This window comes from Eschscholzia californica, unplaced genomic scaffold (genome assembly GCF_041429995.1).
Source record: "Eschscholzia californica isolate CP2 unplaced genomic scaffold, dmEscCali1.0.p SCAF_5, whole genome shotgun sequence".
In the NCBI taxonomy this organism is placed as follows: Eukaryota; Viridiplantae; Streptophyta; class Magnoliopsida; order Ranunculales; family Papaveraceae; genus Eschscholzia; species Eschscholzia californica.
Window position 1 is genome coordinate 52,172,871 of NW_028238472.1, and position 14,465 is coordinate 52,187,335.

The window sequence follows — 14,465 nt, forward strand, 5'->3', positions numbered from 1 at the left end:
TTTTATCAGATCGAATACGAGACCTCCGTATTGTCGAGTATAAGCACTGACTAATTAGACTACCACCTCTGTATTGCCGAATATATGCACTGACTGATTAGACTACCACTTCTGTATTGCCGAGTATATGCTCTGACCGACTACCACTTCTGTATTGCCGAGTATATGCTCTGACCAATTAGACGACCAATAGGTAATCTACGTGACATTAGAAAGTTGAAACCAGTGTGAGATAGAGGCTCGACCTCAATAGTCAATACACGTGGCTGGCTGACTGGCATTTTGTCAGTGTTCTCTCTCCTCCTCCTCCTCTTGCCACCCTTTCTCTTTCTCTCTAACTCTCTCCTACTTTCTCTCTCTAAAATGAAAATTTATAAATAAATGTCCCTCTGAGATTGATTAGCTCATCATACAAACCATCTTCCTTTATTTAGCTCTGAAATAACGTTACTACAAACAAGAAAAAAGCCACTCTGTTTTCTAACCTCTCTCTCTCTCTCTCTTCCCCATTCTATTCGGTTTTCCTTACATTCGTACACATCTCCGATCCAATCTCTCATCTGGGTTATCTTCACTTTTATCAAACAATTTCATTTTCTCTCTTTCCCAAATTCCTAAAAGGTAAGAAAGAGCTTTTTAATCTACCATATTCTTATGGTCTTTAATGGGTTAGTATTTTCTTTATGGTAAATGGGTTCCTCTGTTTTCTTCTTTCTATCAAGTTTATATCAATTATTAACAATGGGTTTTTGAAAATTTTTCCTAGATTATTGTTCTGACATTGTTAGTTGAATTTTAGAAATGGGTTTTCCTAAATGAGTCATTTTTTTGCTGAAATTTTGTAAATAATAGAGATGAGTTTTAAGTGTTTGATACATTTCCTCACTAGGTTTTGTTTAAATGGATTTGTGGATTCTGGTAATTTACTCTTGTTTCATGTTTGTTTGATTATAGGAATTGGGAGGTAATTCTTCCAAGTTGTTGTTCATTGAGACTCCATTTTAGATAGATCTTGTTGAAGACAAGAAGAAATTCGTTGTCTATATCGAATGGGAATATCGTTTTCTTGTCCTGGAGCTGATTATGATGCTTTAGATGAAGGTTTTGAAGCTGTTATTGTAAGATCTATCAGTTTCAAAGGCGATAATATGAGAACGGCAATTCGATCAGTAAGTTTTAAAGATAGAGATACAGAACCAACTATTCTTAAATCAGTTGGCTCTGGAGAAATGATATATGAAGGATCTGTAAGTTTGAAAAGTAAAGATATGGAAACAATGATATCGATCAAGTCCTCCTCCCCTTCGTCGGGTATTGAGAACAATGTGGTTGTTAAATCGATTAACAAAGATATGGGTAGTCCATTTTCGGTATCAGATAGCTCTAACGAAATCGTTTCTCGATCACCCATGTTGGGATCAGGCCTTCCCAAACATGCTGCTGCTTTGAAATTACAAAAGGTTTATAAGAGCTTTCGAACGAGAAGAAAGCTCGCGGATTGTGCTGTTCTTGTTGAACAAGGATGGTGAGTGTCAACTTTCAATCACAATCTTCATTTTATATCTTTGAAATGTGTATTTTGATTCGTCTTTGAAAGCTAATCGGTTCTTATATGATTTTGATGGATATAGGTGGAAATTGTTGGACTTTGCTGAATTAAGACGAAGTTCAGTTTCGTTCTTTGAGATCGAGAAGCATGAAACTGCAGTTTCTCGATGGTCAAGAGCAAGAACAAGGGCTGCTAAGGTAATAATACTATAAATCAATCGAAATAAATTCTCAATCGTTTTCTTCGAGTTAGGTTCAGGTTTGTAAAATTATGCATCTTCTTTTATAGGTAGGAAAAGGTTTGTCAAAGGATGATAAAGCTCAAAAACTTGCTTTACAACATTGGCTTGAAGCGGTAAGCATCGATTCCCTTCTCGTTAAAGTTGATAAATTTCATGTATTCATACTTATCGGTGTTTTTCTTCGTTTATACAGATTGATCCACGACATCGATATGGTCATAACCTTCATTTCTATTACGTCACTTGGCTTCGATGTGACAGTAGACAGCCTTTCTTCTATTGGTATGCAACGAAATAAACTCCCCTTTCTTTTTATAGTTCGAAAGAAGATAGTTATAAATGAATAGTTCAAGATTTACTAAAGATTTATTTAAATTTCGAAAATGCAGGCTAGATGTAGGAGATGGACGAGAAATCAATCTTGTTGACAAATGCCCTAGATCAAGGCTTCAACAACAATGCATCAAGTATCTTGGTCCGGTGAGTCTTATATTCCAATATCATCACTATTTCATTTTGGTCCGTGTTGAACATCTTTGCTTACTAGGTAAATTGTTTGTTCGTTCTGCAGATCGAAAGAAAGAACTATGAAGTAGTAGTAAATGATGGGAAGTTCATATACAAGCAGAGCGGGAAGCTCATTGATACATCTGAAGGATCGAACGATGCTAAGTGGATCTTTGTCCTCAGTACATCTAAGACTTTGTATATCGGACAAAAAAAGAAAGGCACATTTCAACATTCAAGTTTTTTGGCGGGCGGAGCCACTTCCGCTGCTGGGAGATTAGTCGTCGAAGAGGGTATACTAAAGGTATAAACCATAACTCCATATATCGAACGCTTAGTTCTGAGTATGATTATGATGTGACTATGATTTTACTATGGAATGGACTTACTTCTAGAACTTCGTTTTAATGGGTTTTCTTTATGAACTTGAAACAGGCGGTTTGGCCTCACAGTGGACATTATCGGCCTACTGAACAAAATTTTCTAGAATTTGTTTCATTCCTAGAGGAACACAATGTCGATCTCACCGATGTTAAGGTAACTTACCCAAATCATTTTTTTTCATGTTATGATTTAAGAGATTTTCCTGTTTTACGGGTAAAAATCAAATGAATAAACTTAAACTAATTCAGGTTTCTTTTTTTGTATTACTTTACAGAAAAGTCCTACCGATGAGGATGAGAATCCAACAGTTCATGGAACTACCCACATTAGGAACAATTCATCAGAAGAAGACTTGACTAAGGTTGTGTATTTTGATCCAGAAGAAACTAATGTTGACGAATTGGATCAAGAACCAATCGATTTGGATAAACAAGAAACAGATATTCAACAACAACCCAAGACAAAACGATCTCACCGTTTCAGCCAAAAGCTAACCACTCTTCAAATACCAAACAGAGTTGATTTGTTTTTGAATGCAGAGATCGAACGAAGTTGTAGTCGTTTCTCTATGGGATCTCCATTGGTTGGTTATGAAACTGCAGATGAATCATTAGAAAGTGAAGAAGATTATGTGGTTCCAAAGAGGAACTTATTCGAAACAGATCAAGAGGAAGATACTGAAGAGGATGACGATGAAGAAGAAGAAGTCATTCCGAAAGCAACGATCCTCCATAGAATTAACTCAAAGAAAGAACTGCAGTCATATCAACTTGGAAAACAGTTATCGTTCCAATGGACAACAGGAGCTGGCCCTCGAATTGGTTGTGTGAGGGATTACCCGTCCGGGCTCCAATTCCGGGCTCTGGAGCAACTAAACTTGTCACCGAAACCTTTCGGAAAGACAGGCTCGACACCAAAAACTTCAACTCCAACCATTTTTTGGAGAGAAGCAAATTCAACACCAAAATCAAACCTAAGATGAAAAAACCAAATATTTGATTCATTCATTCTTTTTTACTTTGATAGGAAAATTCTTTCCATTCTTTTTATATCTTACATTCTTTTTGTAGATCCAACAGTGAATTATGAGATGAAAGTAGTAAAATTTTTGCTGAACTTCGATCTCTCGGAAACTTACAGTTTAGTCCTTAATTTTTTTCTATTAAATCTTTAACCACAAATTTTCGTTCTAACGCTTTTCTTTTCCAATTTTACCCTTTTGTCTCTGAAGTCCAATCCTGAAGTTCTCTCTCTAATTGAATTGATGTTGATGGATTTAAATAGTTGTTTGCTAGTCAATTTTCAGGTTTCTTGGTGGATAAGCCTTTTGCAAGTAGATAGAAGGTAAGAAGAATAGGTCTAATTGCAACAAAAAGAAGAATGGGTCTAATGTGGATAAGGAATTGGAAAAAGTCATGCTTAGTCATAATCACAAAAAAGTTAAATTAAATTAAGAAACTGATTTAAAAACAAAATATATTCCTTGACAGGGATTTGGTTTTGATTTTTGGTTTAAATTAAATCAACTCACTAAAGTATCAATATTTTCAGATCAAATGTTGAAGAAAGAGGTCTTTTAATGTTCTTATTAGGACTATACCTAATAACACTAGTACCTCTTATTATTCTAGTCTTTCTTTGTTGGATTCCTTGCCAACGAAGAAAAGAAATATAAATATTTATATGAGCTAATAGCGTAGAAAATTTCATTTTTTTTTTTGGTAAAGATGATTTGCATAATGATCTACTCGATTCGACTAATATCTCCTAAAAAATGAGGGTAGGAGAGATGATGATTATACGATGAGGACGGGAAAAGAAGTTCGCGACCCGTGGGCCTTCTATCTCCACGCGACATTGCTCCGTCAGCTTTTGCCATTGTGGAAAATTCCCCACTGCTGCCTCCCATGGCCGTAGGTGTCTCGGCTGTGTCTCAGTTCCAGTGTGACTGACCATCCTCTCAGACCACCTACCTATCATCTACCTCGGTAAGGTATTGCTATGATTGAAGTGAAAAGAAAATCTAGATGACAAAGTTTTTTTTTTTGAATTGTTTAGCGTGTCTCGAACCCCCTCTAGGGTGGAAGATTATACCTCTTACCACTCTAACCAAGGGTTGTTGACTCTAGATGACAAAGTTTCTATTGGTAGTTAAGTCAAAATTCAAAATGTTACTTTTTATTGATCAAAAGAGCCTTTGCTTCTAGTTGGTTGGGTAGGTTAGGTCTTAATATCTTAGAGAAGCATGAATTGATGTGTTGAGAAGACATTCATTTAAAATGTGGAAAGTGCAAGAACATGTGAATGACAGAGAAATAGAAGTGTGGTTTTATTTCGTACCATCCATAAGGTAGAAAAAATATTCAAGAAAACAACTCATTCCAACAAAACTAAAATATATCTCTCATTAGTGCCAAGTTATGACTGATCCTTGCATTCACACACCCATATTAATATATATATATATGTATATATATATATATATATATATATATAGAGAGAGAGAGAGAGAGAGAGAGAGAGAGAGAGAGAGATTTTTTGTCGAAATGCTAATGAGCTTCTAAAGTAAAACATTTATAAAGGAAGTTACGAAACAAATAACGTCATCTATGGTTACTCTTGTGTTCAATTTGTATCTTTAGTGTAATAATCAACAACCCCACCCATGGTTGATCACGTCTTTCTTAGAACATACGCTTGCTCTCTTTCTGTAGATCTAGTACAACCGCATCATTTACTTATTGTATTTGTTGTTCCAAAACTTACGAATATTGACTATGAACATGAAATCTTTTGTATAATTGTTGTATGTTTGGTATATCGAAAGTTATCTAATATTAGTACTTGCTTTACCATATATATGGGAAGAATGATAGAAAGATGATACAAAAGTAGACCAATCCCTCAACTGTCTATCGAGAGTGAAAAAATCCATCAAGAGGGAGAGAAAGTTGACTCGAAAATAAAAATGTTGATTTCATTTAAGTCTGGAGTAGGTTAAATTGTAGCCTCTTCATTGCTCGTATTGGAAGGTCGGAAGAGGGACACCAACACTGATATGAACCACAAAGAATGTGACAAACTGTAATATTTCATTACATAAAGAAATACTCATTTGCAACACTATCATGTATATGTACACAAATGCCTTGCAAAATCCTCTTTTCCTCTATTCTCTCTAATCAAAAAGGGAAAAAGGAAGAAGATAGAAACATATGAACTCCTTTTTATTTAGATAAAAGGAAATATAAGATACTCAGAATAGAAAAGATTCCAAATAAAACGATAGAAATCTGATATCGCTTCCTGCAAAAATACAATTTATTTCATGATATTAGGAACAAATTACAAGATAATACCACTTCCTGCAGAAATGCAATGTAGTATTATTAGACTAGGGGGGCGTCTATAGACGCGCCTCTTTTTTTTTTTCTCCTGGCTAGCCCTCACTCTTAGCGCCCCCACGGATTTGAGCAGTCCGAGGCCCACGGGGAGTTCCAACAGAGGAGCGGGCCTAGAGCAAAAAATATGGGGCGCTTATAGCGGCACCCTAAGACTAGAAACAAGGGGGCTTGTGCTATTTACTGTCACCTAGAAATAATTCGAGCAGAAAAGGATTTCATCAGATACCATTAAGTAGAAATTTTACGACAGAAGTAGTAAGCCTGCTAGAGTGGTTTCTGACTTGTTTGAGTGTATTTGTTCGTTGATTCCGACTTATAATGAGTCTGAGATCAACCCATATTCAAAACACTTTTTCTCCAAATAATAATCTATCTCTATGTCTCGTCCTAGCTTTGTTACTAATATAGTCGTCTGTATTACGCTGTTTCGTTAGTTTATGTGGTGTTACGTGTTACCTTTCAGGATACTGGAGTCAGACTCTAAGCGTCAATGAGCCTGAATTTCGACTCGATAAATAAATTCTTTACCTAAAACATGTTAAAAGTTACCTTGGTGTAATTTGCTTGCTCCAATGCCCGAGTCTGTCGTTAATATCGGAACCCATATTAGATATAAACTACTCGAGTAAAATCTACATTATAGAGGTTGCAGGGAGAAGATTAATACGTCTGAAATGAAATACCTGGAAAATCAAACCCAAGGCCAAAACTGTATGCAAAGGAACCATCAAGCCTCTCCTGAAAGCCTGCAAAGTGGAGATCTAAAATAAAGGAACAGGGTATGATGTAATCTGGATTATGGGTATATGGGCCTCGATGACTACAAGCGTGGGATCCACCTGCATGGCTGCATCCCAATTAGCAGCTATTCTTTTAACAAACCAATTTCAAGGTTTTGTTTTTCACCCAATAGGGCCAGAGTATCTCCAATGCATAATGGTTCACTTCCTCTGTGGCTCGTACGGAGAATATCCGCTTGGGGAGTTAGAGCTTACTTTGTCGTGGCAATTTGTTTTTCTTTACAATTCAAAGTAGCGAAGAAAATCATCTTGAGCACAAATCGGCAAACTTTACCAGCTAACTCTACTGTCAACACTTCAATTGAATATTTGCTAGGCTAAGAGTTCTAATAAAATTTTCACATTTATTGCTTAAGAAGGGGATATTTAGTCAGATGTGCTGCCTATGATGAGAAACCAGGATCTGCAAACTCTTACCTCTAAAGCAAGAAGATGGACACGAGGGGCCTCTTTTTTGTTTGGAGGATTTTTCGTGTTTCTAAGTGTATTTTTCCCAAACGATACTTTTCTTTTCGTCTAGTGGAGTTAAATTTTCTATCTTAGTTTTGGTGTCAATCGTGTAGAAGACTAGAAGCTAGCCTGCTGCACGAATTAGTATCAAGCAAGATGTACTTACGTGAGGCATGTAAATTGCTGCAAATATAGCACCAAGATAATTTGCAAGTAATAAGCCAGAACCAAGTAGTGCAATATTTCTAACACCGAGCTTTGTCGCAAAAGTTGATATCTTGAACCTGCGAAAAACATATTCATAGATGCACGTAAAAAGACGCACCAAAACCTACGCCCGACACTAGTATGACGTGTCAGAAATAATGATTTGGAAATGAAAGTCAAAATGACGACTTGGCCAATGGCCATACAATAACATTAATACTAGTAACACACGGTTTTCGGGTGGTAACAAGTTGCGAAGAAACATTGTCCGAGAAATATTCTGACACGATTATGTTCCAGTGCACACTAATTATACACAACATCCAAGGTTGTCTTAGTACCCGCTACCGACTAACTTGCTGATTGTGCACTATTGCTGTACAGTCTTATAGATGTCTTAGTGGCAAAAAAACATAAAAGTTTTGTCTCCTTGTTACATATATTAAACCACCGACACATTAAAAATGCAACAATTTCAGAATTACACGTCTAGGCCACTACCTCAGCCGCTGATCATTTCTACGTCAAAGCAGACAAGAACAATGTCTCGGTTTACCCTCAAGTAGGTAGATCTTGATATGTGAACTGTTGGAATCAGAATGATTTCATAGGGACCAGCATCAACATTATATATACTACTCAATTCATGGATGAGAGAGAGAGAGATACTATCTCGCACAAACGTCTGACTACTTACTTGCGATCACCCTCTACATCTGGAAGATCTTTTGTTATAGCAATGACCAGTGCAAAAAGCGTAACAAACGTTGTTATGAAAGCAACAGGAGAACTGCAGGTTGAAACACGCTATTTCGTTATTGGTTATCAATGCATAAATCTAAGTGATCTACAAAGGACTGAGTAAGTGAGAATCACCTCCACTCAAATGAAAGTCCTAATGCAGCTCTAGTAGCATAATATACTCCAAAGTTGAGAAGAAAACCACGTACCTGTGACATTCACTTCAGTTTTATGTTAGAAACATGTCATGAAAAGATGATCAAAATAGTAGCAATAACATCATAGAATTATCAAGTGCCGCTGAATAAAGTCACACTCAACTAAGCATTTATAAGCAGGCAAGTAGTAGAAAGCCATTAACTCCAAAATCGAAGATAGATATATCAAAATGCAGTTGATGTAAGAGGGAAGAGTTTTAGTTAAAGTAGTGGGAGGGGAGGGGGGCAAAGATGAACTTACTGTAGCAATAATAAGAAAGGCTGCAACAGGATATTGCTTCAACCTAAATGGAGGAACGGAATATATGGTACCAAGAAAAAGACCGAGAGAGTAGAGAGATGTTATAAACGGGCCAAAATTGAACCCAACAGTTAAAAGGCCTGCAACTGCAAAAAACAGTACTAATAACCATGCCGACTGAACTGAAAGGTCTCCTGCTGCTATTGGTAAATAAGGCTTGTTTACCCTGTGAACGATAAAGGGTGGTAAAATTTCAGATAAACACACACTAACTTTACAAAAATACTAGGGGAAAAAAGTAAAACCGGCATAATTTAGTATTTTAACGTACTTGTCGATCCCAATGTCGTATATCTGATTAATGCCCACGATATATCCATTCCCGCATATAAGAGCAAAAAGACCACATAAGGCTTTTAACACCAATGACCACTTTATAAGATGTGAATTTTCTATTAAGGCTCTTGATACCAAAGCACTGTAGCATAACAAGAATATCGATAATCACCAGAGAAACCAGAGGAAGGATCTAGTACGAAGAATATATATATATATATATATATATATATATATAATAGATCAATTCTAACTAGAGCACTATTGTGGAGATTACTTACAAAGAGCCGAGGGCTGTCCCACGAATTGTATGAGGCCTAAGAAATCTCCAGAATGCATCTTTAAACGCTGAAACTTTTTTCAGTATATCAGGATCTGATCCATCAGCTTCAATTTCAGCACAACCCTGCCAACGTCGAGTTTCATATAAATATTACCAAATAAATTCTTAATATATGCGACGTTCGTAATGCGTGAACCAGTGCCCTTTTCTTTTTTACTACTCTTATATATGAAATAGATTACAGGATTCAATCTTAACACTTATGCGTGGTTGGAAACGAGTTCGGAGAAACTTAAGTGGAGGTTTTACTTCAACTAAAAACGAATCTCTTGCTACAATTTTCTCTGAACTTTTTGGTTTATTAAAATAACTATATGATCCACTTATATACTCGACTTCCTCATTACGAATCTGCAGCTACCGATCCGTAGCAATATGTCAACCCAATATGAGTTCAATGGTCATGCCAAATCTTTGAATCAACATTATTTCTTTGCTAGATTATCCTTCAACTCTTTGTTAGTAGAATATCTTAACTAAAAAACACTCTTTTTAAGTTCACTTTTCCTCTAGCAATGAACATATACTAAGAGGAAATAAACGGAAACTACAAAAAATGAGTCCTCATTTAGAAGAATTTCTTGTGTACAAAACCCATAGCCAATTATTCACTTCGTCATGCAATCTTGAAATACCTAGTTGGGCAACCTCGGAAAAGTTACCTGATAAACAACAGCAGTCCAAGTACTTCGCTTAGGATACAATATCTCGGCGCACTCCCAAAACCAACATACACGATGGCCAATTCTATCAGTCTATTCACAGCGGCTCAAGAGCTCATTTGTGAAAGAGGCTATTTTACCTTTAAGTGTCCCGAAACAGTCTATACATGTACTACAATAGTACATAATTAATCCAAACTACAAGCTCCACTACTATATGTGAACCTGATACAACCATGAATTACTTGAGTCTACACCTAAATGCCATTAATGAGAGGAAAGTCTTATCACTCATCATTCAGAAAACCACCGGAAATACTCATTACACTTATACGGTTTAACTTTAACAACCATAAAAAACCTCTACCATTTGGCATGTCCTTGGATATATGATAACTTAGACAGTTGTAATGGTATTTTTTCACTCAAATTCTCACCAAAAACTCAATAAGGTGGAAATTACGAACCTTATACATGCAATCCACAATATCAATTTCTCCTATGGTAAACTATAAGGAGTGGTTAATGGCATTCTCTTGTTTATTATTAGTTCAATGCCACATAGTAATGTTTGACAATCTCATCCAAGGAATTTCCTTTATAACTTCGATTTCGATTTTAACTATCCTAAAACACTCAACAAAGATATCCAAATATTGGGTTAAAAAGAAAATTCATCAGCATTTGAAATTCAGCAAACAATTTCATCCATTACCATCATAACTAACCAAAGAACCCTTTGAAACCAACATACCCTAGATGGAGAAGCTAAACAAGATAGGAAACTAGCTCAAGAAAACAAACTTACCCAGATTGAAAAACGCCTTGAATTTCCTTCTGAGAGAGGTTTCCTGCAACTTCTGCAATGAAAGAATCCGAAAGTAGAAGAATAATGATTTGAGCTCTTTAATGAAACATGGGTAGATTTTGGAGAGGATTTAGTGGGTAATCTTGTATGATGAAATGTATTTCTAGAATGGGGAAGTAAAGATGAAATTTGAAAAGAAGAACAAGATGGGTAGCTGAAACAGATATCCATGGTGGTGGTGGTGGTTAAAGTTTCGAACTTTACTATGAAGAGCCTCAGAGGAGAGAGAAAGTGGTCTCTTTCATGCCCACCATGACCTTTTCTCTCTTTTCCTTCGGTGGATTGAAAAAGAAGAATGGCCTCAAAAACTATAGCCCCCTTTTTTTAGTAATGGATCAAAAAATTCACATACTCTACCTAAATACCTAAAGGTCCTAATTTTGTGATATATAACAAATAAGGCCATTTCGATTCGAAAATAGAAAGCATCTTTTTCGGTTGTTGAGGTATCATCACTTGGACTATTAACCTTAATTACGAAAGCAAATGTTGGATATGTAGTTCTAAAGAATAACAAGAAGAAAAAAATTTTAATTTTTGGTCATTCTTTTCAGTATAAGACGAGGAATTAAGCTATTAGGCTTGATTTACCACCCAATACGTATTTTCATTTAACAAGATTTCTTACGAGAGCTCAATTTAATGGATGGCCATAAAGAAAGATCATGTAAGTCAATAGAATAGAAAAAAAAATTTATAGATTTCCAAAGAAAATCGAAGCGAAATTGTTAAACTAAACAATCATTTTTACTCATTTCTCAATTTCGAGTTCAATTTTTTTTTTGTTGAAGAATTTGGAGTTCAATTGAAAGAAAAAACATTATGTTTAACAATTACTTAAGGCCTTACTTAAATATTGATCTAACAATTTAATTTAGATTAGCCAATTATATCTTACCCCGACCATCCTCATCTAGGGCCTATATATGGTCATTTCCAGACCAAGTTTTTCCCATTTAGTGGAAAGTGAAAGAAATCATGGGTTTCCACAAACCCACACAATGTTTTTTTTTTTTTTTGAGGGAAGAAAGATCCATTAAATCAATAAAAAGTTACAACACTCCAAAAAGTGTATTGTAATAATTAACCATACAGCACTAAAAAAAACAAATAGGACAATTTTAGGGCTTAGTCCCCAATTGCCATAGAATGCGCTAGCTGGTTTCCATTACGTGGGATGAAGGAGATGGTTACGTGTCGGGTATGCAGCCTTCCTCTTAACTCCTCGATTTCGTCCGTTAAGATCCAAGGAGGTTCCAGATCGACGGATGAGAGCAAGTCTACCAAAACCCTACAGTCCCCTTCCAGTATATAATCTTGAAGACCTAAATCTTCTGCTAACTCCATTCCCAGCCGAAACCCTAACAACTCGCTATGAAGAGCCGATTTTGGTCTGAACATCATCCTCTTAGATCCTACTATTACTCCACTAGAGTTTCTCGCTACCGAAGCTGCTGATGCCCTATCCTCCTTAAACGAGCCGTCACAATTGATTTTAATTTTTCCCATTGAAGGGGGTATCCAATAATCTGTTTCAGAGGTTAGAGTAAATGATGATGAAGATGATTCGGTTAAAGTTGGAACATACCTTAGTGCTTCTTTGGTATTCCACCAGCAACGATGGAGATCCACCTCTTGTTGTCGAAAATGCTTGTTATTTCTCATCTTCCACCATTCCCAAATGAGATAAGTGTATACAAACCAATTTTTCCTATTATCTTTATCTAGCAAAAGATGATTTAGATTTGTAATAACTTCTTCTCCCAACTGTTGCAGATCCATGATCCCCGTAAGAAGTAATAGTTGTTTGAAAGTCGGACATGCCCCAAAAAGATGGTTTAAAGTTTCTGGAAGTCCTGAGTTACATAGCTGACACTCTTGAGGTAAATCCTGAATTCTTTTACCTATATTACTGAGGGTGGCTAATCCATTATGAATAATTTTCCATATGAATTGATGTATGTTTGGAATCCGTGATGTCATAAGTTAAATGTCAATCGGAAAATAAGTTTGCTACTTTGAACTCTATAAGAAGTACATTAGGGGAATATTGAATTTTGCTTAGATTCTTTTTTTTTTTGTTGAAGGAGAATTTTGCTTTGATTCTTTTTTTTTTTTGGAATTCGACTACGATCTACTATTGTCGTTACATTTGACATTGATACATCAAAGATGTGATACGCTCAATAACTGCTCACTCAAACTGAAACAAGACCGGGCCTATAACACAACATGACAATGGCCTAAAGCCCAACTACATTATTTACACCCTAATAATCCCAAATCAAATAACCAAAGATTCTACCTTCTCTGGGATTCGAACCTGAGACCTTCAGGGATTTCTGGAGTTTATGTCAACACCTTGGAACCACTTGGGCTACCAACTGTTGACATTTTGCTTTGATTCTTGATCATATGGATATCATACCCTTGTGACCATAGGTCATAAGAACTAATTTGACAATGGGTCACAACAAGTTCACAACATTAGAGTACTAGACCATTTATTGGTGCAAAAGCAGGAGTCATAAACTTCCTTAGGCCCACATTGTGTCTCTCTTAAGTTTTATCCTAACTTTTCTTCCTTGGGAAGATTTATAAGCACTCCTAATACAGCTATAACTGTCGCAAGGAGCCCTACGAAGCCAAGTTAATGCGTGATTTGTTAGCTTAGAGCCTGACCCCTATCCAGTGAAGTGAGCATTGACCCACCTGGTACCCTATGAACCCAAGTCCAAGGCGCTCGGAACTCATCCGAGATCCCAAAAGAAGAAAAAGCTTGACAGCAAAGAAGCCAGAGATTCACGAAGAAGAATCAACGACAGAATTCGTAGTTCTTAGCAGTCAATTCCTCAAATCGACGCGGTAAAAAGTGATATATATATATATATATATATATATATATATATATATATCTATATAATAAAACAGAAGGGAAAACGATGACTGGGACAAACATCCTTTTTTTAATACAGGATATTGTCTAGAAGCCCTTCTCAAAATTTTAAATATAGTCCTTCGTAGAAATAAAGTTACATATTTAAAAAACAATAATCGTTTCCTTCATAGAAATAAAATAACTAATTTAAGAAATAAAGAAACAAAATAAATTTCAAGGGTTAAAAAAAGAAATTGAAATATCTCTCTCTCTCAATAGAATACTAATTTAAGAGAAAAAAACAAAAAGATAATACAAAAAAATAATAACCAATAGAATCTCTCTCTCTCTCAATAAAATATAACAATAAATTTCGTAACATTTGATCGATACAAGTGTCCGTGCCCTAGGGTACGGGATATACCCTAGTATATATATATATCACATTCTAAGCTAGCTAGTCGATGACCCTTTGCTAGTCTTTGCCTCAGGTACATAGATGTTAAGTAGACATAAGAACCAAAATTCTTATCTTTTAATCTTGGTCGTTCAAATGATTGTTTAAGTTTTAATGGGAGCCCTCCAATCAAATCAATGGCACAATAACACCCAAAACCCTTCTCCTCCCCCACTCAT

General features: G+C 35.9%; 2 protein-coding genes across 3 annotated transcripts; one reads left to right on the plus strand and one right to left on the minus strand.

Annotated features, from left to right (window-relative positions):
* The first annotated feature begins 251 nt into the window (after positions 1–251).
* Positions 252–3,797, plus strand: LOC147540446 (IQ domain-containing protein IQM2-like). 2 transcript variants are annotated; one of them, XM_086639971.1, is made up of 9 exons: positions 252–621; positions 955–1,525; positions 1,632–1,746; positions 1,838–1,903; positions 1,984–2,072; positions 2,180–2,270; positions 2,362–2,601; positions 2,733–2,834; positions 2,956–3,797. In XM_086639971.1, exons 2-9 carry the CDS (start codon positions 1,050–1,052, stop codon positions 3,661–3,663), a joined length of 1,887 nt encoding a protein of 628 aa, XP_086496097.1. In that variant the 5' UTR covers positions 252–621; positions 955–1,049; the 3' UTR covers positions 3,664–3,797. The 2 variants fall into 2 exon arrangements, with proteins under 2 accessions (XP_086496097.1, XP_086496098.1); XM_086639972.1 differs by having other exon boundaries at positions 599–668.
* Positions 3,798–5,756: 1,959 nt separating this feature from the next.
* Positions 5,757–11,310, minus strand: LOC147540447 (homogentisate prenyltransferase). Its single transcript, XM_086639973.1, has 10 exons — positions 10,892–11,310; positions 9,360–9,484; positions 9,074–9,220; positions 8,743–8,968; positions 8,419–8,492; positions 8,240–8,332; positions 7,502–7,619; positions 6,769–6,831; positions 6,635–6,667; positions 5,757–5,987 (listed from the first exon to the last, which is right to left on the minus strand). Exons 1-10 carry the CDS (start codon positions 11,120–11,122, stop codon positions 5,913–5,915), a joined length of 1,185 nt encoding a protein of 394 aa, XP_086496099.1. The 5' UTR covers positions 11,123–11,310; the 3' UTR covers positions 5,757–5,912.
* Positions 11,311–14,465: the final 3,155 nt, after the last annotated feature.

Bases quoted from the DNA above. Each gene is read 5' to 3' on its own strand.
- LOC147540447 (XM_086639973.1), bottom strand. From the start codon at position 11,122: ATGGATATCTGTTTCAGCTACCCATCTTGTTCTTCTTTTCAAATTTCA. The intron at 7,620-8,239 runs GTAAGTAGTCAG...TGTTTTTCGCAG, and splicing joins GATGTAGAGGGTGATCGCAA to GTTCAAGATATCAACTTTTG. The intron at 6,668-6,768 runs GTATTTCATTTC...TATTAACGACAG, and splicing joins CCTTGGGTTTGATTTTCCAG to ACTCGGGCATTGGAGCAAGC.
- LOC147540446 (XM_086639971.1), top strand. From the start codon at position 1,050: ATGGGAATATCGTTTTCTTGTCCTGGAGCTGATTATGATGCTTTAGAT. The intron at 1,526-1,631 runs GTGAGTGTCAAC...TGATGGATATAG, and splicing joins GTTCTTGTTGAACAAGGATG to GTGGAAATTGTTGGACTTTG. The intron at 1,747-1,837 runs GTAATAATACTA...CTTCTTTTATAG, and splicing joins CAAGAACAAGGGCTGCTAAG to GTAGGAAAAGGTTTGTCAAA.